General features: G+C 49.8%; 1 protein-coding gene across 2 annotated transcripts; it reads right to left on the bottom strand.

Moving 5' to 3' along the window:
- Positions 1-26,933, bottom strand: LOC134343513 (butyrophilin subfamily 3 member A2-like). Of its 2 annotated transcripts, XM_063042244.1 has the most exons (5): positions 26,836-26,933; positions 23,644-24,003; positions 13,945-14,004; positions 4,307-4,397; positions 2-1,112 (listed from the first exon to the last, which is right to left on the bottom strand). In XM_063042244.1, exons 1-5 carry the CDS (start codon positions 26,903-26,905, stop codon positions 1,094-1,096), a joined length of 600 nt encoding a protein of 199 aa, XP_062898314.1. In that variant the 5' UTR covers positions 26,906-26,933; the 3' UTR covers positions 2-1,093. The 2 variants fall into 2 exon arrangements, with proteins under 2 accessions (XP_062898315.1, XP_062898314.1); XM_063042245.1 differs by lacking the exon at positions 4,307-4,397 and having other exon boundaries at positions 1-1,112.
- Positions 26,934-27,559: the final 626 nt, after the last annotated feature.

A 27,559-nucleotide genomic window follows, 5' to 3' on the forward strand; every position in this document is an offset into this window, starting at 1 on the left:
TTTTCCTTAATAGTCTGTAAACTTTGTCGGAATGACTTCAGCTCAGAAGCGTTATTGTCCATTTTGTTATCGAGATCCATCAACGCACGTTCCAAACGCTCAGCACAGACAGGCATATCTTCTGATTTTTCTTTTGAAGTTTTTCCCTTTCCATTGCTGGGTTCAAAAAGCTGTTTTCCACTTCTTGAAGGATATGACATAATGACCACTGTTTCCCTCCAAGATCCAGAAAATAAAAGTTAAACAATTCAAAGTTTAGACTGGGGAAAAGGAGGAATTAAGGGCAGCCACAAAGTTTACGTATTACTCCATTGAGCTGCAGGCGGAAGTCCTTGATACATCATTGACTTGCACAGTGGCTGCCTGACTTGTCGAGTCGCTCCAGTGTTCAGCATGGGTCAAACTGGGCTGCTGGGTCACTCCAGTACTCTGTGGGGGCCACGGGGAAAATATACAGTCTCCTGCCTCATCTGCTGGAGTCAAGTGTACTGAGAAATAGCGATGAAGCATTTCTAATCCAAACTGAAAATTTTGATTAGATCATCTTTACACAATTTGATATACTAGAAGGTGCAACTGTTCACCAGTGCTCGGTAACACCTTGGGGCGAAATAGAGAGAGAGAGAGAGAGAGAGAGAGAGAGAACCTTAAAATAAAATAACCAACTCTTAATGACTCCAACAATCAAACTCCAAGCTCTGGTACTCAAAAAGGTGAAGCAGATGGTCAGGAAATGGAGAAAGGGTTGAAATTAGAGAGATTAAATGGTCGTCAGAACTGGAAGGGGTTACAGAGACAGGGAGGGGTGTAGGAACAGTGGTAGGAGTTTGGGTCTGGAAGGGTTACAGCAAAGACTGTAAGGCCTAGAAGGACTATAGAAGGAGTTATAATGGGCTGGATTGATCAGACCGAAACAATTCGAATGTAGTGATAAACACACAAGCACAACAAAGCAACTTCAGCCTAATTTATTATCATGAAAATAGCAAACCACAAGAAACAGCACAGACGATTTCAGGGCTCGTTATACTTAGTCACCACTTGATAGTTGCTGTCGTCCATGAAACTGTGAATTCATCCTGGCTCTTCGGCATCAACTGCGATTCCTCAATCTAGGTGAAGATCCAAGAGAAAAGGTAGCCCCAATAAATACGAGTTCCATAAGCATAGAGACACACAGAGACAGACAAACTTCTTGATCTTTTGTTCTCATGCCATTAATACAGCCCAGTTTCTATCATTCAAACAGCACATGTTATCATTAACAGAGTATTCAGCATGTCCTTAAATCAATTACACATTTTAATAGTCACTCATCATCCATCAGGCCATCGATATAGAAACCATTGAAACCATAGAAACTACAGCACAGAAACAGGCCCTTTGGCCCTTCTTGGCTGTGCCGAACCATTTTCTGCCTAGTCCCACTGACCTGCACACTTCATATTCCTTTAGTTACAAAAGAACATTAATATTCCTTTAGTTCATATTCCTTTAGTTACAAAAGAACATTAATATTACATATAAATCCAAAAAAAGAATCCACCAAGGCAATTTGATAGACACTAACTAGCTCTCAAAGACATTTGGTCAGTTACAGATATCCTCATATTAATGGTGCCTGAGATTGAAAAGAATCCAGCTGCTATTAACAAACCTACTGTGTTTAACTTGTAACAGACACACCACATGCTGCAAGCTCACAAAGAATTAAACTTATTCTGAACTGTTCAGACATTCAAATATTTTACAAAATTTAAAGCACAGGAGTGTAGGGACTGGAAGGGGTTACTGAGGAAAGGATATGTTGTTGCGTGAATGAAGTCACCAGAGAAAAGTACTGGTTACAAAGTTATAAAGCAGTCTTTTTAGTCAACAACACAAGATACAGCAGGCGTCATATCAAGGCTCTTTCGGTCCAAAGGTCTGCCTGTGCCCAGCATCCATCAGTCTCGCGAGACCATGGATTTGTGCCTTGGAAGGTTTCTAGGTTGCAGGCCTGGCCAAGGTTGTGTGGAAGACCGGCAGTTGCCCATGCTGTAAGTCTCCCCTCTCCATGACACCGATGTTGTCCAAGGGAAGGACCCATACAGCTTGGCACCGGTGCCGTTGCAGAGCAATGTGTGGTTAAGTTCCTTGCTCAAGGACACAACACGTTCCCTCAGTCAAGGCTCGAACTAGCGACCTTCAAATCACTAGACGAACCCCTTAACCACTTGGCCACGCCCAGCATCACACACATTTTATATGTTAAAGATCAAAGAAATTTGAGGTCAATCAAATCCAGATTTACAATGCTATCTTCAACTATACATTTAACAGTTCCAAATGTCTGGATCTTCCCACGTCACACCCAAAACCAGCATCAATCACTGTCACATCCATGTTGGCTGGGCTCATGCATAGGCAGACAATCAGCTAAGTGCCCATTTCATGGTCCATCCGCTCTCCAGTCCTGTTGATCAGAGCTGCAAACTAAGATCCATATTCATATCTGAAGTCTGGTAGCCAGCGTTATCTGCTAAATCCAAAAATCACTCTAACAGGGTGTGGGGGCTACAGGGGGTTACTGAGAGAGGGGTGCAGGAGCTGGAGGGGGTTAGTGAGGGAGGGGTGCAGGAGCTGGAGGTTGTTACTGAGGGAGGAGTGCAGGGGCTGGAGGGGATTTCATGAGGGAGGGGTGTAGAGGCTGGAGGGGATTTCATGAGGGAGGGGTGTAGAGGCTGGAGGGGTTTAGTGAGAGGGGGTGTAGGTGCTGGAGGGGATTTCATGAGGGAGGGGTGTAGGTGTGGTGGATGTTAGTGAGGATGGGATGTAAGGGTTGAGGGTGTTAGTGGGGTAGTAGAGCAGGGGATGTGTGGGCACGTGGCCAAGAGGTTAAGGCATTGGACTAGCTACCTGAAGGTCGTGAGTTCGAGCCCCAGCCGAGGGAACGTTTTGTGTCCTTGAGCAAGGCACTTAATCACACATTGCTCTGCGACGACACTGGTGCCAAGCTGTATGGGTCCTAATGCCCTTCCCTTGGACAACATCGCTGTCACGGAGAGGGGAGACTTGCAGCATGGGCAACTGCTGGTCTTCCATACAACCTTGCCCAGGCCTGTGCCCTGGAGAGTGAAGACTTTCCAGGCGCAGATCCATGGTCTCTCAAGACTAACGGATGCCTCCAAGAGTAGGGGATGGAGGGTTTACAGAGGGGGGTGCGTAGGGGCTGGAGGAGGTTTGTGAGGGAGGGGTATAGGGGATGGAGGGGTTACCGAGGGAGGGGTGTAGTGGCTAAAGGAGGTTACTGAGGGAGGAGTGTGGCAGCTGGAGGGGGCTGCTGATACAGGGTAGGGGATACAGGGATTACTGAGGGGGGGTATAGGGGCTGGAGAAGTTTACTGAGGGAGGGGTGAAGGGGTGGTGGGTGTTAGCGAGGGAGGGCTGTATGGGCTGGAGGGGGTTACTGAAGGAGTGGTGTAGGGAATAGAGAGGTTACTGAGGGAGGGGTGTAGGGGTGGTGGGTGTTAGTGAGAAAGGGGTGGAAGGGTGTGGGGGCTGGAGTGGGTTACTGAAGGAGGGGTGTAGAGGTTGGAGGAGGTTACTGAGGGAGGGGTGTAGGGGTGGAGGGGTTACTGAGGGAGGGGTGGAGGGGGATAGTGGGAGTGGGTTGTAGGGGTGGAGGGGTTACAGAGGGAGGAGTGTAGGGGTGGAGGGTGTTAGTGAGGGAGGGCTGTGAGGGTGGAGGGGTTACTGAGGGAGGAGTGTAGGGGTGGAGGGGGATAGTGAGGGTGGGGTGTAGGGGTGGAGGGTGTTAGTGAGGGAGGGGTTCATTAGAGATGGAGGGTCCCAGAAAAAGGAAGGGATGTGGCCAAAGGTGTTCCCAGTTCTCTGGGAGAGTCTGGTGAGAAGGACACAGCCCCTCCGGTGATGTTGAACAGTGATTATGAGGCCACTCTCTGCCCTCAGAGGCTGTCTCCCGAACAGTCCTCAGTCCAAAGTGCCAGATGTCTGCTGGGACCCAGTCACATTGTATTGTTGGGGATGCTGACACACGGTCTTATCGGTCTGATCCTTGTCTGTTGTTGATAGCTTTTGCCTGGTCCTCGGAAGCTATCACAGTGGATTGTCCTCTTTAACACTTTCCTCTCTGCCAGCAATCAATCTGTGTCTAGGTCCAGTGTGTGGCTTTCCGGGATCATTCAAGGTCCTTGAAGCACTGCAGCCAAAGTGCTTCCAGGACACAGGGTACATTGTAAATTGTTCTTTTTTCACATTTAGTCAGTAATTAAAGCAGCAACGAGGATAATTACAGATTGCTTACCTCCGATAGCATATGTAAAATATGCCAATGATAGAAATGATAGTTAAAACTATGACGCCTATATGTTGGTTCTTGCCACTGGTTCCCACATCTGTAAAATCAGATATGACCTTCTTTAACCAGGTGTGCATAACCATGGGTAAGTTAGTGAGAGAAAGATAGATTAGATTCAAATGGACAGAGTGTAACATCAAACAGTAACAATCTTTTTAACCTACTCTAAGATCAATCTAATCCGTCCTACATAGCTCTCCATTTTTCTTTCAACCACGTGACCATATAATGTATCTGCCTCTACCACGATCCCTGGCATGCACCAATCTCTGACATCCCCCCCCCCCCATACACTCCTTCAAACATCTTAAAATTATGCCCCCTTGTATCTGCCATTTCTGCCCTGGGAGGAAAGGTGCTGGCTGTGCACTCGATCTGTGTCTCCACCTGGGCACCTATCATTCTCCTTTGCCTCAAAGAGAAAAGCCCCAGACTGCTCAGGGGATGAGCCCAAACTCCAAAGTGAAATGATCAAAATCCCTATTGTGCATGTCACCGTATCCTGCTCTGAGATTCATTTTCTTGTGGGCATTCACTGTAGGACAAAGAAATATGATAGAATGAATGAAATACTACACACAAAGACTGCTAAACAGCCAGTGGGCAAAAGAAGACAAAATGAGTAATTACAAAAAATAATAATAAATAATGTGGTGAACGTAACAGAGTATTTGAAAGTGAGTTGATAGAATCAGTTTGGGGCCCAGGAGAATGAAGTTAACCAACCCAGAGAGCTGTGAAGTGATTTGAATTTGCAGGCAGAGTACAGGATAAGTTGCAGTATTCTTGGAGAAACAGACGGACCTTGGGGTTCACGTCCATAAATCCCTCAAAGTGGCCGTGTAAGGTAAGTTGGTTAAGTTATTAGTCAGGAGATTCTTAAGAGATGCAAGGAAATGTTGCAGCTCCAAAAGTCTCTGGTAAGACCACAAGTGGGAGTATAGTGTTCAGTTCTGTGTTCTAGAGCATAGAAGATAGAAATCTACAGCACATTACAGGCCATTCAGCCCACAATCTTGTGCCAACCATGTAGCCTACTCTAGAAAGTGCCTAGAATTTCCCTACCACATAGCCCTCTATCTTTCTAAGCGCCATGTACAGTTGACCTTCGCTAATCCAACTACCTGTAATCCGGTTCCTTTGATAATCCGGCACTGATTATGCTTAATGTGCTCCTTCTCTAATTCAGCAGTTTCACTAATCTGGCACTCCTCAGGTCCCAATGGTGCCGGATTTGTGAAGGTCAACGTGTATCTATCTAAGAATCTCTTCAAAGACCTTATTGTATCTACCTCTACCACCTTCACTGGCGGTGCATTCTACGCACCCACCACCTTCTGCTTGAAAAACTTACCTCTCAAATCCCCATTGTACCTACTTCCAAGCACCTTAAAACTATGCCCTCTCATGTTAGCCATTTCAGCCCTGGGAAAAAGCCTCTGACTATCCACATGATCAATGCCTCTCATCATCTTATACACCTCTATCAGGTCACCTCTCATCCTCCATCGCTCCAAGGAGAAAAGGCTGAGTTCATTCAACCTGTTCTCATAAGGCATGCTCCCCAATCCAGGCAATATCTTTGCACTCTGCACTCTTTATATAGTATCGATATCTTTCTTGTAGTGAGGTGACCAGAACTGAGCCCAGTCCTCCAATAGTCCTGCTGAGGGATTTCAGCCTGAAACATCAACTGTGCTCTTTTCCTAGATGCTGCCTGGCCTGCTGAGTTCCTCCAGTGTGTTACTCAGATTTCCATCATCTGCAGATTTTCTCTTGTTTGTGACGGTACTCCAAGTTGGGTCTGACCAGGGTCTTATATAACAGTAACATTACCTCACGGCTCTTGAACTCAATCCCACGGTTGATGAAGGCCAACACACCATACGCCTTCTTAACCACAGAGTCAACCTGCATAGCAGCTTTGAGTGTCCTATGGACTCGGACTCCAAGATCCATCTGATCCTCCACACTGCCAAGAGTCTTACCATTAATACTATATTCTGCCATCATTTTTGACCTATCAAAATGAACCACCTCACCCTTATTTGGGTTGAACTCCATCTGCCTCTTCTCAGCCCAGTTTTGCATCCTATCAATGTCCCACTGTAAACTCTGACAGCCCTCCACACTATCCACAACACTCCCACCCTTTGTTTCATCAGCAAATTTAGTAACCCATCCCTCCACTTCCTCATCCTGGTCATTTATAAAAATCACAAAGAGAAGGTGTCCTAGAACAGATCCCTGAGGCACACCACTGGTCACCGACCTCCATGCAGAATACAAACAATCTACAACCATTCTTTGCCTTCTGTGGGCAAGCCAGTTCTGGATCCACAAAGCAAGGTCTCCTTGGATCCCATGCCTCCTTACTTTCTGAATGAGCCCTGCATGGGGAACCTTATCAAATGCCTTACTGAAATCCATATACACTACATCTACTGCTCTACCTTCATCAATGTGCTTAGTCACATCCTCAAAGAATTCTATTAGGTTTGTAAGGCACGACCTGTCCTTGACAAAACCATGCTGACTATCCCTAATCAGATTATGTCACTCCAAATGCTCATAAATCCTGCCTCACAGGATCTTCTCCAACAACTTACCCACCAGTGAAGTAAGACTCAATGGTCTATAATTTCCTGGGATGTCTACTCCCTTTTTTGAACAAGGGAATAACATTTGCAACCCTCCAATCCTCTGATACTTCTCCTGTCCCTACTCATTATGCAAAGAGCATTGCCAGAGGCTCAGCAATCTTCGCCCTTGCTTTCCTCAGTAGCCTGGGTATATCCCATCTGGACCCTGCAACTTATCTAACTTAATGCTTTTCTAAAGCTCCAGCACATCCTCTTTCTTAATGTCTATACACTCAAGCATTTCAGTCTGTTGTAAGTTATCCCCACAATTACCAAGGTCCTTTTCACAGGTGAATACTGAAGCAAAGTATTCATCAAATACCCTCCGCTACCTCCTCCGACTCCACGCACGTTTCAACTATCGCACCTGATTGGTCCTATTCTCACACAGCTCATCCTCTTGCTCTTCATATACTTGTAGAATGCCTTGGGGTTTCCCTTAAACCTGTTCACCAAGGCCTTCTCATGGCCCCTTCTAGCTCTCCTAATTCCATTCTTAAACTCCTTCCTAGCAACCTTGTAATTTTCTAGAGCTCTAACAGTACCTAGTTTCTTGAACATTTCATAAGCTTTTCTTTTCTTCTTAACTAGATTTTCTATACCTTTTGTACACCATGGTTCTTTAACCCTACCATCCTTTCCCTGCCTCAATGGAACATACCAATGCAGAACTCCATGCAAATGTTCCCTGAACATTTGCCACATTTCTGCAGTGCATTTCCCTGAGAACATCTGCTCCCAACTTATGTTCCCAAGTATCTGCCTGATAGCTTCATATTTCCACCTCCCCAATTAAATGTTTTCCCATATTTTCTGCTCCTATCCCTCTGCAGCACTATAGTGAAGGAGACAGTGTTGTGGTTACTACCTCCAAAATGCTCTCCCACCGAGAGATCTGACACCTGACCAGGTTCATTTCCCAATACCAAATCAAGTACAGCCTCTCCTCTAGTTGGCTTATCTACATATTGTCAGGAAACCTTCCTGGACACACCTAACAAACTCCACCCCATCTAAACCCCTTGCTCTAAGGAGATGCCAGTCAATATTAGGAAAGTTAAAATCACCCATCACAACAAACCTATTATTATTGCACTGTTCCAGAATCTGTCTCCCTATCTGCTCCTCAATGTCCCTGTTACTATTGGGTGGTCTATAAAAAACATCCTGTAGAGTTATTGACCCCTTCCTGTTTCTGACTTCCACCCACAGAGACTCAGTAGCCAATCTCTCCATGACTTCCTCCTTTTCTGCAGCCGTGATGCTATCCCTGATTATCAATGTCTCCCTCTTGCCCTTTTTAAAACATCTAAGGCCTGGCACACTCAGCAGCCATTCCTGCCCCTGAGACATCCAAGTCTCTGTAATGGCTTCAACATCATACTTCCACGTATTGATCCACGCTCCAGGTTCATCCGCCTTGCTTATGATACTTCAAAAATATCTGGTCTGACCACAATGGGTGTATTGTGTTCAGTTCTGCGTTCTATGTTCTAAAAATCTCCTGGCAACCCCGCTCTGGCCCAATGCCAACTCTCAGACACCTCCTCTTACTTTCCCCTCAAACAGGACCCCACTAAGGAACACCAGGCCATTGTCGCCCACACCATCACCAACCTTATTGACCCTGGGGATCTCCCATCCACTGCCACCAACCTCATAGTTCCCACACCCTGCACCATTTCTACCTCCTACACAAAATCCGTAAACCTGCTGGGCCTGGTAGACCCACTGTTGTAGCTTGTTCCTGTGCCACTGAACTCATATCGGCATACCTAGACTCTGTTTTATCCCCCTGCAAGTTCAGTCCTTTCCTACCTACATCCATGACACTTCACACGCTCTGGATCTTTTCAATGATTTCAATTTCCCTGGTCCTCATCATCTTATTTCCACTATGGATGTCCAGCCCCTTTCCACCTCCACCCCGCCACCAGGAAGGCCTCAAAGCTCTTCGTTTTTTTCTGGACACCACACCTAACCAACTCCCTTCCACCATCAGTCTCCTCCACCTGGCAGAACGTGTCCTCATTCTAATTAGTTTCCTTTGGCTTCTGTCACTTCCTTCAAACAAAAGGGGTAGCAATGGACACTTGCACGGGTCCCAGCTGTGGCTCCCTGTTTGTCGGCGACGTGGAACAGTCTACACTGGTGACTGTCCCGCACTTTTCCTACACTACATCAATGACTGCATTGTTGCTGCTTCCTGCACCTGTGCTGAACTTGTCGACTTCATCCACTTTGCCTCCAATTTCTACCCTGCCTTCAAATTCACCTGGTGCCATTCCGACATCTCCCTTCCCTTTCTCGATCTCACTGTCACCACCTCCGGAGACAGATTAGACACTGATGTCTATTCGAAACCCACGGACTCTCACAGATACCTGGAGTACACTTAGTCCTACCCTGCTACTTGTAAAAGTGCCATGCCCTTCTCTCAATTCCTCCAACTCTGCCGCATCTGCTCTCAGGGTAGGGCTTTTCGTTTTAGAATGAAGAAGATGACCTCCTTCTTCAAAGAAAGGGGCTTCCCTTCCTCCACCATCAATGCTGCCCCCAACCGCATCTCTTCCATTTCAGTACATCTGCTCTTACCCCATCCTCCCGCCACCCTACCAAGGATAGGGTTCCTCTTCTCCGCACCTACCACTCCACCAGCCTCTGTGTCTACAACATAATTCTCTGAAACTTCCGCCACCTCCAGTGGGATCCCACCATAAGACCATAAGACAAAGGAGCAGAAGTAGGCCATTTGGCCCATCGAGTCTGCTCCGCCATTTTATCATGAGCTGATCCATTTTATCCTATTTAGTCCCACTGCCCCGCCTTCTCAGCATTTGATGCCCTGGCTACTCAGATACCTATCAATCTCTGCCTGAAATACACCCAATGACTTGGCCTCCACTGCTGCCCGTGGCAACAAATTCCATAGACTCACCACCCTCTGACTGAAAATTTTTTTTCGCTTTTCTGTTCTGCATGGGCGCCCTTCAATCCTGAAGTCATGCCCCCTCATACTAGACTCCCCCATCATGGGAAACAACCTTGCCACATCCACTCTGTCCATGCCTTTTAACATTCGAAATGTTTCTATGAGGTCTCCCCTCATTCTCCTAAACTCCAAGGAATACAGTCCAAGAGCGGACAAACGTTCCTCATATGTTAACCCTCTCATTCCCGGAATCATTCTAGTGAATCTTCTCTGTACCCTCTCCAACGTCAGCACATCCTTTCTTAAATAAGGAACCCAAAACTGCCCACAGTACTCCAAGTGAGGTCTCACCAGCGCCTTATAGAGCCTCAACATCACATCTCTGCTCCTATACTCTATTCCTCTAGAAATGAATGCCAACATTGCATTCGCCTTCTTCACTACTGACTCAACCTGGAGGTTAACTTTAAGGGTATCCTATACGAGGACTCCCAAGTCCCGTTGCATCTCAGAACTTTGAATTCTTTCCCCATTTAAATAATAGTCCGCCCGTTTATTTTTTCTACCAAAGTGCATAACCATATATTTTCCAACATTGTACTTCATTTGCCACTTCTCTGCCCATTCTTCCAATCTATCCAAGTCTCTCTGCAGACTCTCCGTTTCCTCAGCACTACCGGCCCCTCCGCCTATCTTCGTATCATCAGCAAACTTAGCCACAAAGCCATCTATTCCATAATCCAAATCATTGATGTACAATGTAAAAAGAAGCGGCCCCAACACGGACCCCTGTGGAACACCACTGGTAACCGGCAGCCAACCAGAATAGGATCCCTTTATTCCCACTCTCTGTTTCCTGCCAATCAGCCAACGCTCTATCCACGTATGTAACTTTCCCGTAATTCCATGGGCTCTTATCTTGTTAGGTAGCCTCATGTGTGGCACCTTGTCAAAGGCCTTCTGAAAATCCAAATATACAACATCCACTGCATCTCCCTTGTCTAGCCTACTGGTAATTTCCTCAAAAAATTGTAATAGGTTTTTCAGGCAGGATTTTCCTTTAAGGAATCCATGCTGAGTTCTGCCTATCTTGTCATATGCCTCCAGGTACTCGGTAACCTCATCCTTGACAATCGACTCCAACAACTTCCCAACCACCGACGTCAAAGTCTATAATTTCCTTTTTGCTTCCTTGCCCCCAAGCATATCCTTCCCTCCCCCATGGCCTTGCCCACTGTCGTGATGGGGGCACACTCAAGTTTGAGGAACAACACCTGATATTTCCTGCACTACAGTTCAGCATTTAACATCATAATTCCCTCCAGGCTCGACAGGAAGCTCAGAGACCTTGGCCTTCACCCTGCCTTGTGCAGCTGGATCCTAGGCTTCCTATCAGATTGCCAACAGGTGGTAAGGATGGGATTCCTCACCTCTGCCCCTCTGACCCTCGACACAGGTGCCCCCAAGGGTTGTGTCCTGTGTCCCCTTCTCTACTCCCTTTACACCCACGACTGTACTGCCACACACAGCTCCAATCTGCTGAGCAAAGTCACAGATGACACAACAGTGATTGGCCTTATTTCTAGCGGTGACGAGACAGTCTGCAGAGGAGAGTTTGACACCCTGACACAGTGGTGCCAGGATAACAACCTCTCCCTCAGTGTCCAATAAACAAAACAGCTGATTGTGGATGAGTGGAGGAAGGATTAAAGGCTCGCCGTGATCAACATCAATGGGTCTGCAGTTGAGAGGGTGAGTAGTTTCATGTTCCTCAGTAAATACATCACCGATGTTCTCACCTGGACTGTACACACCAGCTGTGTGGCAAAAAAAGTACAACAGCGTCTCTTCCATCTCAGGTGACTGAAGAAGTTTGGCATGAGCCCCCAAATCCTCAAGACATTCTACAGAGCGCTACTGACTGGCCGTATCAGTGCCTGGTAAGGGAACTGCACCAACCTTGATCACTGGGCACTCCAGAGAGTGGTACGGACAGCCCAGCGCATCTGTGGACGTGAACTTCCCTCCACTGAGGACATTTATAGCAGCAGGTGCAGAGGAAAAGGGGACACCAGTCACTCCAACCATAACCTGTTTCATCTGCTTCCATCTGGTAAACGGTACCGCAGCTTTAAAGCCAGGACCAACAAGCTACGGGGCAGCGTCTTTCTACAAGACATTAGACTTATAAATTCACATGTCTGTACACTGCAATGGAGTCATTACGCAAAGATTTTTACTCCCTTATGTTGTGGGATTGATGTAAGATTTAAATAAATTCAATTCAATTCCGTCTGCATAGCCTCCAACCTGATGGCATGAACATCAATTTCTCCAGCTTTTGATAATGCCCCCCCACTCCTTCACCATTCCCCATCTCTCACCTTACCCCCTTGCCTGCCAATTGTCTCCCTCTTTTCTTTCTTCCTTGGCTTTCTGTCCTCTCCCATGATATTCCCCCTCTCCAGCCCCAGATCTCTTTCACCGTTCAACTTCCCAGCTCTTTACTTCACCCCCCTTCCCTCAGTTTCACCTATCATCTTGTGTTTCTTCCTCCCCTCCTCCCACCTTTTAAATCTATTCCTCATCTTTTTTCTCCAGTCATGCTGAAGGGTTTTTCACCCGAAACATCAACTGTACTTTTTTTCCACAGAAGCTGCCTGGCCTGCTGAGTTCCTCCAGCATTTTGTGTGTGCTGCTTGGATTTCCAGCATCTGCAGGTTTTCTCCTGTTTGTGATTGAATAGATTCTGACACTGACATCCCTGAACCTAGTGAACCCATCGGCCGCCACCCCCCCAGCACTGCCGGTCGTAGGCTCTGCACCATGCAGTCATCACCCCTGGCCCACCTTTCCTTTTATCTTCAAACGGGACGTTTATTAGAGGGGAGGCATCCCAATAGAGAAGGGTAGAGAGGCAGAAAGAGAGATGGAAGGAGTTAATTGTCGGGAGATCAGAATAAGATTTAATACTGCCAGCATATGCCAATAAATTTGTTGTTTGTTGCAGCAGCACATTACAATGCATAAAAATAACATAATCTATAAATTACAATCAGAAACATACACATCATTAATTAAGTAATGCAAAAATAGAGCAAAAGAAGAAAAAATATAGGTAATGTCCATAAAATCATAAGACATAGGAGCAGAATTAAGCCATTCAGCCCATCGAGTCTAATGCACCGTTCCATCATGACTGATCCCGGATCCCACTCAACCCCATACACCTGCCTTCTCACCATATCCTTTGATACTCGGACTGATCAGGAACCTATCAACTTCTGCCTTAAATATACTCACGGACTTGGCCTCCACCACAGTCTGTGGCAGAGCATTCCACAGATTCACCACACTCTGGCTGAAAACTTCCTCCTTAACTCTGTTCTAAAGGGTCGCCCCTCGATTTTGAGGCTGTGCCACCATGGGAAACATCCTCTCCACATCCACCCTATCTAGTCCTTTCAACATTCCATAAGTTTCAATGAGATTCCCACGCATTCTTCTAAATTCCAGTGAGCACCAGCCCAAAGCTGCCAAACGCTTCTCACATGTTAACTCCTTCGTTCCCGGAATAAACCTCGTGAACCTCCTCTGGACTCCCTCCAATGACAACACATCCTTTCTGAGATATGGGGCCCAAAACTGTTGACACAGTACGGCCTGACTGGTGTCTTATAAAAGCTCAGCATTATCTCCTTGCTTTTACATTCTATTCCCCTTGAAATAAATGTCAACATTGCATTTGCCTTCTTTACCACAGAATCAGCCTGTAAATTATCCTTCTGGGGGTCTTGCACGAGGATTCCTAAGTCCCTCTGCACCTCTGGTGTTTGAACCTTCCCCCATTTAGTTAATATCTGCACCAAGCTCATTGTAGGTGAGTTTGGAGAGACGGAGAAGTCAAAAATGAATGAGAAGAAGCGATATAATGATTCTGTTAGAGGGAGAAGAATGAAAAGATAATGAGAGACAGGGGAGAGAAAATGCCACATCTAGCAGTTATTCACCTGTGTTATTCGTATTGGGGCGGACAAATTCCGGCTGGAGATTCGTTTCATTACGGAGGGCTGTGTGAGAAAATCAGGCAAATTAGTACTTGATGTGCAGAAAAAGAGAAACTTGTACAGGTAAATAGAGAAAGAGTAGGTAAAGTAAAAGCGATAAAAAAGGAACAGTGAGACAGAGATAGAGTGGGGGCATGGCAAGAGGGAGATGGCACCAAACAAGCAGGTAGGGCAAAGGGTCAGAGAAACGGAGTGGAACTGAGGGGAGAAGACAGAGAGAGGGGGGGAAGAGAGGACATAAAGAGCAAGAGGAAGAAGATAGAGAGAGATACAGAGGGAGAGAATGAGTGAGAGAGATGGAGAGGGAGATAGAGAGCAAGAGAAAGGGAGAGAGAGAGGAAGAGGGAGAGAGAGTGAGTGGGACAGAAAGACAGAGAGCATGAGACAGAGGGAGAGAGAGAGAGACAGAGCATGAGAGTGGGGAAGGAAGAGATGGACAGAGAGAGAGAGGACACAGAGAGAGGAAGAGAACAATAGAAAGAGAGGAAGAGAGTGACAGAGAGAAAGGAAGAGGGGGTAAAGGGGGACATAGAGGAGGAGGACAGATAGAGAGAGGAAGAGTGACAGACAGATAGAGAAAGAGGACAGGGGAGGAAAAGAACAGAGGGAAGGAAGGGAGACAGAGAGAGAGGGGAATGGTGGAATAGGTAGAATAGGAAAAGGAGGAGAAAGAAGGGAAAGGAGGTAAAAGTAAGAGGGTGAGTGAGAGAAGTTTGAGGGAAAACAAAATAGAAGGCAATGAACAAAGGTGGGAGAGGAGAAAATAATCGGTTACATAGAGGTGTGTGGTGACTATGGAGAGGGGAGTGGGAGAGGTTACGGGGAGGGGTGTGGTGACTATGGAGAGGGGAGTGGGAGAGGTTACGGGGAGGGGTGTGGTGACTATGGAGAGGGGAGTGGAGATAATGGGGAGTGGGAGAGGTTATGGGGAGGGGTGTGGTGACTATGGAGAGGGGAGTGGAGATTATGGGGAGTGGGAGAGGTTACGGGGAGAGTTGTGGTGACTATGGAGAGGGGAGTGGGAGAGGTTACAGGGAGGGGTGTGGTGACTATGGAGAGGGGAGTGGAGATAATGGGGAGTGGGAGAGGTTATGGGGAGGGGTGTGGTGACTATGGAGAGGGAATTGGAGGTTATGGGGAGAGGGAGAGGTTACGGGGAGGGGTGTGGTGATTATGGAGAGGGGAGTGGAGATAATGGGGAGTGGGAGAGGTGAAGGGGAGGGGTGTGGTGACTATGGAAAGGGGAGTGGAGATCATGGGGAGTGGGAGAGGTTACGGGGAGGGGTGTGGTGATTATGGAGAGGGGAGTGGGAGAGGTTACGGGGAGGGGTGTGGTGACTATGGAGAGGGGAGTGGAGATTATGGGGAGGTGGAAGAGGTGAAGGGGAGGGGTGTGGTGACTATATAGAGGGGAGTGGAGATTATGGGGAGTGGGAGAGGTTACGGGGAGGGGAGTGGTGACTATAGAGAGGGGAGTGGAGATTATGGGGAGTGGGAGAGGTTACGGGGAGGGGAGTGGTGACTATGGAGAGGGGAGTGGAGATTATGGGGAGGTGGGAGAGGTGAAGGGGAGGGGTGTGGTGACTATGGAAAGGGGAGTGGAGATCATGGGGAGTGGGAGAGGTTATGGGGAGGGGTGTGGTGACTATGGAGAGGGGAGTGGAAATTATGGGGAGTGGGAGAGGTTATGGAGAGGGCCCTGAAGATTATCGAGAGAGAGTGGAGATTAGCGGTGTGGGAGAGGTTATAAGGAAGGAGGGTGGTGATTATAGAGAGGGGAGTGGAGATTATGGAGAGGGAGTGGGGATTAGGGGTGTGGGAGAGTTTACGGGGAGGGGTGTGGTGATAATGGAGAGGTGGGAAAGATTACAGGGGGGTTGCAGAGGTTACAGGATGGGACAAAATGTTGTGTGGGGGGATACAAATAGGACTGCGATAGAGAAATACAGACAAGTCAGGGTGTGGTGAGGGTCTGGGAGAGTTACAGACGGGTCAGGGTGTGGTGTCGGTGATACAAATGGGACTGCGATGGACAGTTACAGACGGGTCAGGGTGTGGTAAGGGTCTGGGATGGAGAGTTACAGACGGGTCAGGGTGTGGTGAGAGTCTGGGATGGAGAGTTACAGACGGGTCAGGGTGTGGTGTCAGTCTGGGATGGAGAGTTACAGATGGGCCAGGGTGTGGTGTGGGTCTCGGATGGAGAGTTACAGATGGGTCAGGGTGTGGTGAGAGTCTGGGATGGAGAGTTACAGACGGGTCAGGGTGTGGTGTCAGTCTGGGATGGAGAGTTACAGATGGGCCAGGGTGTGGTGTGGGTCTCGGATGGAGAGTTACAGACGGGTCAGGGTGTGGTGAGAGTCTGGGATGGAGAGTTACAGACGGGTCAGGGTGTGGTGTCAGTCTGGGATGGAGAGTTACAGATGGTCCAGGGTGTGGTGTGGGTCTCGGATGGAGAGTTACAGATGGGTCAGGGTGTATGTGGGTGGTACAGATGGGACTGGGATGGACAGGTACAGACGGGTCAGGGTCTGGCAGATAGAAATGGGACTGGGATGGAGAGTTACAGACGGGTCAGGGTGTGGTGTGGGTGGTACAAATGTGACTGGGATGGACAGTTACAGACGGGTCAGGGTGTGGGTGGTACAAATGGGTCTGGGATGGAGAGTTACAGACGGGTCAGGGTGTGGTGTGGGTCTGGGATGGAGAGTTAGAGACGGCTCAGGGTGTGGTGAGGGTGGTACAAATGGGACTGCGATGGAGAGTTACAAATGGGTCAGGGTGTGGTGTGGGTGGTACAAATGTGACTGGGATGGGTAGTTACAGACGGGTCAGGGTGTGGTGTGGGTCTGGGATGGACAGTTACAGATGGGTCAGGGTGTGGTGAGGATGGTACAAATGGGACTGGGATGGAGAATTACAGACGGGTCAGATGTGGTATGGTCTGGGATGGAGAGTTTTACAGACGGGTCAGGGCATCAGTGATACAAATGGGCCTGGAATGGTGAGTTACAGATGGGTCAGGGTGTGGTGATATAAATGGGACTGCGATGGAGAGTTACAGACGGGTCAGGGTGTGGTATGGGTCTGGGATGTAGAGATACAGACGGGTCAGGTTGCGGTGTCGGTCAGGGATGGAGAGTTACAGACGGGTCAGGGTGTCGTGTGGGACTGAGATGGAGAATTACAGACGGGTCAGGGTGTGGTGTGAGTGGTACAAATGGGACTGGGATGTAGAGATACAGATGGGTCAGGTTGTGGTGTGGGTCTGGGATGGAGAGCTACAGACAGGTCAGGGTGTTGTGTCGGTGATACAAATGGGACTGGGATGGAGAGTTACAGACTGGTCGGGGTGTGGTGTGGGTCTGGGATGGAGAGCTACAGACGGGTCAGGGTGTGGTGTGGTGATAGAAATGGGACTGGGATGGAGAGTTACAGACGGGTCAGGGTGTGGTGTGGGTTTGGGATGGGGAGTTACCGTCGGGTCGGGGTGTGGTGTGGGTCTGGGAGGGACAGTTACAGTTGGGTCAGGGTGTGGTGTGGTGATATAAATGGAAGTGGGATGTAGAGATACAGACGGGTCAGGGTGTGGTGTGGGTTTGGGATGGTGAATTACAGACGGGTCAGGGTGTGGTGTGGGTTGTGCAAATGGGACTGGGTTGGGTAGTTACAGACGGGTCAGGGTGTCGGTGTCGGCGATACAAATGGGACTGGGATGTAGAGATACAGATGGGTCAGGGTGTGGTGTGGGTTTGGGATGGAGAGTTACCGTCGAGTCAGGGTGTGGTGTGGGTCTGGGATGGACAGTTACAGACGGGTCGGGGTGTGGTGTGGGTCTGGGATGGAGAGTTATAGACGGTTCAGGGAGTGGCAAATACGAATGGGACGGGGATGGAGAGTTACAGACGGGTCAGGGTGTGCTGTGGGTCTGGGATGGAGAGTTACAGACGGGTCAGGGTGTGGTGTGGTGATAGAAATGGGACTGGGATGTAGAGATACAGACGGGTCAGGGTGTGGTGTGGGTTTGGGATGGGGAGTTACCGTCGGGTCAGGGTGTGGTGTGGGTCTGGGAGGGACAGTTACAGATGGGTCAGGGTGTGGTGTGGTGATAGAAATGGGACTGGGATGGAGAGTTACAGACGGGTCAGGGTGTGGTGTGGGTTTGGGATGGGGAGTTACCGTCGGGTCAGGGTGTGGTGTGGGTCTGGGAGGGACAGTTACAGTTGGGTCAGGGTGTGGTGCGGTGATATAAATGGAAGTGGGATGTAGAGATACAGACGGGTCAGGGTGTGGTGTGGGTTTGGGATGGTGAATTACAGACGGGTCAGGGTGTGGTGTGGGTTGTGCAAATGGGACTGGGGCGTAGAGTTACAGACGGGTCAGGGTTTCGGTGTCGGCGATACAAATGGGACTGGGATGGAGAGTTACAGATGGGTCAGGGTGTGGTGTGGGTCTGGGATGGAGAGTTACAGATGTGTCAGGGTGTATGTGGGTGATACAAATGGGACTGGGATGGACAGTTACAGATGGGTCAGGGTGTGGGTGGTACAAATGGGACTGGGATGGAGAGTTACAAACGGGTCAGGGTCTGGCAGATAGAAATGGGACTGGGATGGAGAGTTACAGATGGGTCAGGTTGTGGTGTGGTTCTGGGATGGAGAGTTACAGAGGGGTCAGGGTGTGGTGTCGGTGATACAAATGGGACTGGGATGGAGAGATACAGATGGGTCAGGGTGTAGGGTGGGTCTGGGATGGAGACTTGCAGATGGGTCAGGGTGTGGTTTGGGTCTGGGATGGAGAGTTAAAGATGGGTCACGGTGTGGTGTGGCTTGTACAAATGGGACTGGGATGGAGAGTTACAGACGGGTCAGGGTGTGGCGGATACAAATGGGAATTGGATTGAGAGTTACAGACTGGTCCGGGTGTGGTGTTTGTCTGGGATGGAGATTTACAGACGGATCAGGATATCAGTGATACAATTGGGACTGGGATGGAGAGTTTTAGACGGGTCAGGGAGTGGCGAATACGAATGGGACGGGGATGGAGAGTTACAGACGGGTCAGGGTGTGGTGTGGGACTGGGATGGAAAGTTACAGATGGGTCAGGGTGTGGTGTCTGTGATACAAATGGGACTGGGATGGAGAGTTACAGACGAGTCAGGATGTGGTGTGGGACTGTGATGGAGAGTTACAGACGGGTCAGGATGTGGTGTGGGACTGTGATGGAGAGTTACACACGGGTCAGTGTGTGGGGGATACAAATGGGACTGGGACGTAGAGATAGAGACGGGTCAGGGTGTGGTGTGGGTCTGGGATGTAGAGTTACAGACGGTCAGGGTGTGGTGTCGGTGACACAAACGGGACTGAGATGAAGAGTTACAGACGGGTCAGGTTGTGTCGGTGATACAAATGGGACAGGGATGGAGAGTTACAGACGGGTCGGGGTGTGGTGTGGGTCTGGGATGGAGAGTTATAGACGGTTCAGGGAGTGGCGAATACGAATGGGACGGGGATGGAGAGTTACAGACGGGTCAGGGTGTGGTGTGGTGATAGAAATGGGACTGGGATGGAGAGTTACAGACGGGTCAGGGTGTGGTGTGGGTTTGGGATGGGGAGTTACCGTCGGGTCAGGGTGTGGTGTGGGTCTGGGAGGGACAGTTACAGATGGGTCAGGGTGTGGTGTGGGTCTGGGATGGAGAGTTACAGATGTGTCAGGGTGTATGTGGGTGATACAAATGGGACTGGGATGGACAGTTACAGACGGGTCAGGGTGTGGGTGGTACAAATGGGACTGGGATGGAGAGTTACAAACGGGTCAGGGTCTGGCAGATAGAAATGGGACTGGGATGGAGAGTTACAGACGGGTCAGGTTGTGGTGTGGTTCTGGGATGGAGAGTTACAGAGGGGTCAGGGTGTGGTGTCGGTGATACAAATGGGACTGGGATGGAGAGATACAGATGGGTCAGGGTGTAGGGTGGGTCTGGGATGGAGACTTGCAGATGGGTCAGGGTGTGGTTTGGGTCTGGGATGGAGAGTTAAAGATGGGTCACGGTGTGGTGTGGCTTGTACCAATGGGACTGGGATGGAGAGTTACAACCGGGTCAGGGTGTGGTGTGGGTTGTACAAATGGGACTGGGATGGAGAGTTACAGACGGGTCAGGGTGTTGTGGATACAAATGGGAATTGGATTGAGAGTTACAGACTGGTCCGGGTGTGGTGTTTGTCTGGGATGGAGATTTACAGACGGATCAGGATATCAGTGATACAAATGGGACTGAGATGGAGATTTACAGACTGGTCCGGGTGTGGTGTTTGTCTGGGATGGAGATTTACAGACGGATCAGGATATCAGTGATACAATTGGGACTGGGATGGAGAGTTTTAGACGGGTCAGGGAGTGGCGAATACGAATGGGACGGGGATGGAGAGTTACAGACGGGTCAGGGTGTGGTGTGGGACTGGGATGGAAAGTTACAGATGGGTCAGGGTGTGGTGTCTGTGATACAAATGGGACTGGGATGGAGAGTTACAGACGAGTCAGGGTGTGGTGCGGTGATAGAAATGGGACTGGGATGGAGAGTTACAGACGAGTCAGGATGTGGTGTGGGACTGTGATGGAGAGTTACAGACGGGTCAGGATGTGGTGTGGGACTGTGATGGAGAGTTACACACGGGTCAGTGTGTGGGGGATACAAATGGGACTGGGACGTAGAGATAGAGACGGGTCAGGGTGTGGTGTGGGTCTGGGATGGAGAGTTACAGACGGTCAGGGTGTGGTGTCGGTGACACAAACGGGACTGAGATGAAGAGTTACAGACGGGTCGGGGTGTGGTGTGGGTTTGGGATGAAGAGTTACAGACGGGTCAGGTTGTGTCGGTGATACAAATGGGACGGGGATGGAGAATTACAGACGGGTCGGGGTGTGGTGTGGGTCTGGGATGGAGAGTTATAGACGGTTCAGGGAGTGGCAAATACGAATGGGACGGGGATGGAGAGTTACAGACGGGTCAGGGTGTGGTGTGGGACTGGGATGTGGAGATACAGACAGGTCAGGGTGTGGTGTGGGTCTGGGATGGAGAGTTACAGACGGGTCAGGGTGTGGTGTGGTGATAGAAATGGGACTGAGATGGAGAGTTACAGACGGGTCAGGGCGTGGTGTGGGTTTGGGATGGGGAGTTACCGTCGGGTCAGGGTGTGGTGTGGGTCTGGGAGGGACAGTTACAGATGTGTCAGGGTGTGGTGCGGTGATATAAATGGAAGTGGGATGTAGAGATACAGACGGGTCAGGGTGTGGTGCGGGTGATACAAAGGGGACTGTTATGGAAAGTTACAGACGAGTCAGGGTGTGGTGTGGGTCTGGAATGGAGAGTTACAGATGGGTCACGGTGTGGTGTGGGTGGTACAAATGGGACTGCGATGGAGAGTTACAAATGGGTCAGGGTGTGGTGTTGGTGATACAAATGGGACTGGGATGGAGAGTTACAGACGGTTCAGGGTGTGGCGTGGGTGGTACAAATGGGACTGCGATGGAGAGTTACAAATGGGTCAGGGTGTGGTGTTGGTGATACAAACGGAACTGGGATGGGTAGTTACAGACGGGTCAGGGTGTGGTGTGGGTCTGGGATGGACAGTTACAGATGGGTCAGGGTGTGGTGAGGATGGTACAAATGGGACTGGGATGGAGAATTACAGACGGGTCAGATGTGGTATGGTCTGGGATGGAGAGTTTTACAGACGGGTCAGGGCATCAGTGATACAAATGGGCCTGGAATGGTGAGTTACAGATGGGTCAGGGTGTGGTGATATAAATGGGACTGCGATGGAGAGTTACAGACGGGTCAGGGTGTGGTATGGGTCTGGGATGTAGAGATACAGACGGGTCAGGTTGCGGTGTCGGTCAGGGATGGAGAGTTACAGACGGGTCAGGGTGTCGTGTGGGACTGAGATGGAGAATTACAGATGGGTCAGGGTGTGGTGTGGGACTGGGATGGAGAGCTACAGACAGGTCAGGGTGTTGTGTCGGTGATACAAATGTGACTGGGATGGAGAATTACAGACTGGTCGGGGTGTGGTGTGGGTCTGGGATGGAGAGGTACAGACGGGTCAGGGTGTGGTGTGGTGATACAAATGGGACTGGGATGGAGAGTTACAGACTGGTCAGGGTGTGGTGTGGGTCTGGGATGGAGAGGTACAGATGAGTCAGGGTGTGGTGTGGGACTGGGATGGAAAGTTACAGATGGGTCAGGATGTGGTGTGGGACTGTGATGGAGAGTTACACACGGGTCAGTGTGTGGGGGACACAAATGGGACTGGGACGTAGAGATAGAGACGGGTCAGGGTGTGGTGTGGGACTGGGATGGAGAGTTACAGATGGGTCAGGGTGTGGTGTGGGACTGGGATGGAGAGTTACAGATGGGTCAGAGTGTGGTGTGGGACTGGGATGGAGAGTTACAGACGGGTCAGGGTGTGGTGTGGGTTTGGGATGGAGAGTTACAGATGGGTCAGGGTGTGGTGTCGGTGATACAAATGGGACTCGGATGGAGAGTTACAGACGGGTCAGGGTGTGGTGTCGGTGATAGAAATGGGACTGGGATGGAGAGTTACAGATGGGTCAGGGTGTGGTGTGGGTCTGGGATGCAGAGTTACAGACGGGTCAGGATGTGTTGTGGGACTGGGATGGAAAGTTACAGATGGGTCAGGGTGTGGTGTGGGACTGGGATGGAAAATTACAGATGGGTGAGGGTGTGGTGTCGGTGATACAAAGTGACTGGGATGTGGAGTTACAGACGAGTCAGTGTGGGGGGATACAAATGGCACTGGGACATAGAGATAGAGACGGGTCAGGTTGTGGTGTCGGTGATACAAACGGGACTGAGATGGAGAGTTACAGACGGGTCAGGGTGTGGTGTGGTGATAGAAATGGGAAGTGGATGGAGAGTTACAGACGGGTCAGGGTGTGGTTTCGGTGATACAAATGGGACTGGGATGGAGAGTTACAGACGGGTCAGGGTGTGGTGTGGGTTTGGGATGGAAAATTACAGATGGGTCAGGGTGTGGTGTGGGTGGTGGAAATGGGACTGGGTTGGGTAGTTACAGATGGGGCAGGGTGTCGGTGTCGGCGATACAAATGGGACTGGGATGTAGAGATACAGATGGGTCAGGGTGTGGTGTGGTGATACAAATGGGACTGGGATGTAGAGATACAGATGGGTCAGGGTGTGGTGTGGTGATACAAACGGGACTGAGATGGAGAGTTACAGATGGGTGAGGGTGTGGTGCTGGTGATACAAACGGGACTGGGATGTGGAGTTACAGACGAGTCAGTGTGTGGGGGATATGAATGGGACTGTGATGGAGAGTTACAGACGGGTCAGGGTGTGGTGTGGGTCTGGGATGGAGAGTTACAGATGGGTCAGGATGTGGTGTGGGTCTGGGATGGAGATGTACAGACGGGTCTGAGTGTGGTGTGGGTCTGGGATGGAGAGTTACAGACGGGTCAGGGTGTGGTGTGGGTCTGGGATGGAGAGTTACAGACGGGTCAGGGTGTGGTGTGGGTCTGGGATGGAGAGTTACAGATGGGTCAGGGTGTGGTGTGGGGCACAGAGTGGCCTAAAGTTGGAATACATGGACTCTGGTTTGCACTCACCTGTCACTGTGAGTTTATAAAGCTGTGTATCCGTGGTCTGGCCTCTCCGTATAATCACACATTGATAGTATCCGCTGTCATTGGCCTGCAGATGCTGAAGGCTGAGTGATAGGTTCCCTGAATCTATCCCTGGGACATAGACGTGTGCACGGCCGTAGAAGTGCTTGTGGACATATCGCACCTGGACTTGGCCGTCTTTGTAAATCCAGACCATGAGGTCGTGGCCCTCGGTCTGCTTGGTCTGGCGGTTCTGCCAGTACACCTTGAGCCCCTCGGTCTCTCCACCTTCCATATGGCAGGGCAGTGTGGCATTCTCCCCCAGCAGCCCCATTATCTCCCCGTCCACAGCCGCAGACAGCTCTGTGGGTAAGATAGCAGGAAACAACAGTGAGTGGAGGGTCATCTTGGTTGTTTGTCAGTCCCTCCTTGTGCATACTTTGTCGTTGATTCTATCGTATTCCCCTGTTCTATTGTGAATGCCCACAAGAAAATGAACCTCAGAGTCGAATACGGTGACATCGGTAATGAAGGCCAAACGTGGAGCAGTGGGACATAGGGTTCACTGCCGTATCAGCCACGGGCATTTGCTGAAGGGGGAACCTCTTCAGCTCTCTCTTGTTTACCCTCTTCCCAAAGATTCATCACCCCACATGGGTGAAGACATTTCCAGCTATGTCTATCCCAGATGGCCAGCCCCTTACTCTGGGAGTGACATACTCCCCTGTACTATCCTTACGAAGTGTGCTTCATTCTTCTGAACTCTTGACATTCTGCCCCACCCCTCCCACCCTTGAGAATAGTCTCCACAGAATAGATCCCAGAATGTGATCCACCTTGATGGCAAGATCAGGGATCTCTGGATGACAAGGGCACTGGGGGGTTGACATCTCAGTAGTGGGAGGCAGAGGGAGATGCTGGAGTACTAAACAGAATGCAGGAGGAAATCTGGCAACGTTCTGGCCAACACTCTGCATCTGCACTGAAAGAACAGAGGGGGAGATGGTCTGAAAAACAAGGGGTTGAGAGAGGGAGAGGCTGAAGCAGGAGCCGGCAAGCGATAGGTAGATCCATGTGAGAAGTGGTGACAGGTGGATGGAGGAGGGAAGAGAGTCGCTGGGAGGTCACAAGTCAGTGGGCAGTGGTGTGTAACATGGTTTGATGCTGGGAGCCCTTAGTCTGTGGTACATATTAACAATGTCAATGTAGGTGTGATGATAGGCAACTCTGCAGATCATCCCAAAGCTTGTTGGTGTTGTGTAGAGTGAGGAAGGTTGATATTGATCAGCCAGAGATTTGGGTGGAGCAATGGCAGATCAATTTCTCCTTCTGGTAACATCCTTTTCTCTCTTCCCTCTTCTTCAATTCCCCACTCAAGCCTCTTACCTTTTACCTCACCTTGCCCTAGTGCCCCTCCCCTTTCCTCTTCTCCCATGCTCCACTCGCCTCTCACAAAAAATGCTGAATGAATTCACAGTAAACGTTTCAGATCTGTGGAAATGAATTCACAGTAAATGTTTCAGATCTGTGGAAAAGAATTCACAGTAAACGTTTCAGATCTGTGGAAATGAATTCACAGTAAATGTTTCAGATCTGTGGAAATGAATTCACAGTAAACGTTTCAGATCTGTGGAAATGAATTCACAGTAGATGTTTCGAGCCCAGACCTGTCTTCAGCACTGAGAGGGAAGGGGGAAGATGCTAGATTAAAAAGGTGGAGGGAGGGAAGGAGGCTAGCTGGAAGGTGATAGGTGAAGCCAGGTGGGTGGGAAAGGTCAAGAGCTGGAGAAGAAAGAATCTGGCAGGAGAGGAGAACGGGAAGGAGGGGATCCAGGAGGAGGTGACAAGCAGGTGACAAAAGGCAAAAGGTCAAAGTGGGGAATAGTGGAGGGGTGGAGGGGAATTTGTTTACCAGAAGGAGAAATCAATGTTCATACCATCAGGTTGGAGGCTACCCAGACAGAATATGAGGTCTTATCCCTTCCTCCTGAGGGTAGCCTCATCTTGGCACAAGCAGGCATGAAGGCAGGAGATAGGGGCTGAGAGGGAAATGAATCTGCCATCATGAAAAGGCAGAGCAGACTTGATGGGCCAAATGGCCTAATTCCACTTCTCAATGCAGGAAAATGGGATGCATAGATAGTTCGACTGGCCAAAAGCCCTCTTCCACTGCTGTAGGTTAGTGACACCTTGGGGATGAACATGGAACTCTGAGGATGCTGGGTGCTGGGGGTGGTGGGGGGGCGGGGGTGGTTGGGTGCGGATCTCCCAATGGCTACACCACGGAAGATTGGCCCATTGAGTCTGTATTATCCACCCCCCCCGTACGAGATAGTACAGGTGCAGTCACCCTCACTGCCCCACAACTCCCCACAGCCCTGCTCACTCAACTCCCATCATTCTCCCCCGCACCACCCCCAGTTCAGCCCTGCTTCCTGCCACCCTGTCTACTGAACACTTCTCAGCCCATCTCCCTGGTAACCCTCGATGCCACTCAGTTTGTTAAAAACCCGTCTAATCCCAGCAGTCCTCACGCTGAACCATGGTAAGCATCCATGCTCCCCCTGGACCACCCACAGAACTGAAATCCTCACACTCTGCATAACCTTAACAAGTTCCTTCTGGAAGCTGAATGGTGAGGACGGGGCTCCCAGAGTGCCCGAAAACAGGGATACAGAGACCAGAACTGTGCAGTATTCCCACTGGGTCTAACACATGGATACTGAGACCAGAATTGTGCACGGTGCTCCCAGTGTGGTCTGACCCAGGGATATGGAGACTGGACCTGCACACAGTGCTCCTGGTGTGGTCTGACCCAGGGATACGAAGACAGAACTGTACACGGGGCTCCCGGTGTGGTCTGACCCAGGGATACGAAGTGTTCCTGGTGTGGTCTGACCCAGGGATACGGAGACTGGAACTGTACACGGTGCTCCTGGTGTGGGTCTGACCCAGGGATACGGAGACCGGAACTGTACAGGGTGCTCCTGGTGTGGGTCTGACTCAGGGATACGGAGACTGGAACTGTACACAGTGCTCCTGGTGTGGGTCTGACCCAGGGATACAGAGACTGGAACTGTACACAGTGCTCCTGGTGTGGTCTGACCCAGGGATATGGAGACTGGAACTGTGCACGGTACTCCCAAATTAACTGTCATAGATTCTATTTGATATCTAGAGACTTATTATTCTTACTTGGAAAGAATATTAAAATGATGATTAATATTTGTCTCTTCAGTAAATCTGCAAGAGAGAAAGTAAACATGTTAGTATTGGAGATCGAGGAACCTGAGCGCAAGAGGATGTAAGGGAATGAGAGGGTGCGAATGAGGGTGGAGGGGGTAAGAGGGGAAGAGGAAAGAGAGTGTAGAGAGGGGAAAAGGGGGAAAGATGGGGAGTGAGAGAGAGAGAGAGAGAGTGGAAGGGGCTAGAGGGGAAGAGAGGGGATAGTGGAAGAGGGAAAGAAGGGGAGAGGAGAAGGAGGGAAAAAGGGGAGAGATAGAGGGGAAGAGTGGGAGGTAGAGGGGAAGAGGGGGAGAGAGGGTGAATGGGGAGAGAGGGGAAAGGGGAAGAGAATGGAGGGAGAGGGGGAGAGGGGAAAGGGGAGAGGAAAGATGGGAGAGTGGGGGGAAGAGGGGAGAGAGGGGAGAAAAGGGGAAAAGAGGGAGAGAGAAGAAGGCAAGAGGGGAAGGGGAGCTGGCAGGGGAAGGGGAAGGGGGAAGGGGAAGGGGCAGGGGTGAGAGAGGGAGAGGGAGGAAAGCTTACGAAAGGTTCAAAAAATGAGGTAATGATAGAGATCTACAAGATTATAATGCTAGTAGGAAGGAGTTTAAGAACGAAACTAGGAGAGCCAGAAGGGGCCATGAGAAGGCCTTGGCGGGCAGGATTAATGAAAACCCCAGGGCATTCCACAAGTATG

Source organism: Mobula hypostoma, chromosome 3 (assembly GCF_963921235.1).
Source record: "Mobula hypostoma chromosome 3, sMobHyp1.1, whole genome shotgun sequence".
NCBI lineage: Eukaryota > Metazoa > Chordata > Chondrichthyes > Myliobatiformes > Myliobatidae > Mobula > Mobula hypostoma.

Bases quoted from the DNA above. Each gene is read 5' to 3' on its own strand.
- LOC134343513 (XM_063042244.1), bottom strand. From the start codon at position 26,905: ATGTTTACTTTCTCTCTTGCAGATTTACTGAAGAGACAAATATTAATC. The intron at 14,005-23,643 runs GTGAGTGCAAAC...TTTCTCACACAG, and splicing joins TTATAAACTCACAGTGACAG to CCCTCCGTAATGAAACGAAT. The intron at 4,398-13,944 runs GTGAATAACTGC...CTGATTTTACAG, and splicing joins CCCCAATACGAATAACACAG to ATGTGGGAACCAGTGGCAAG.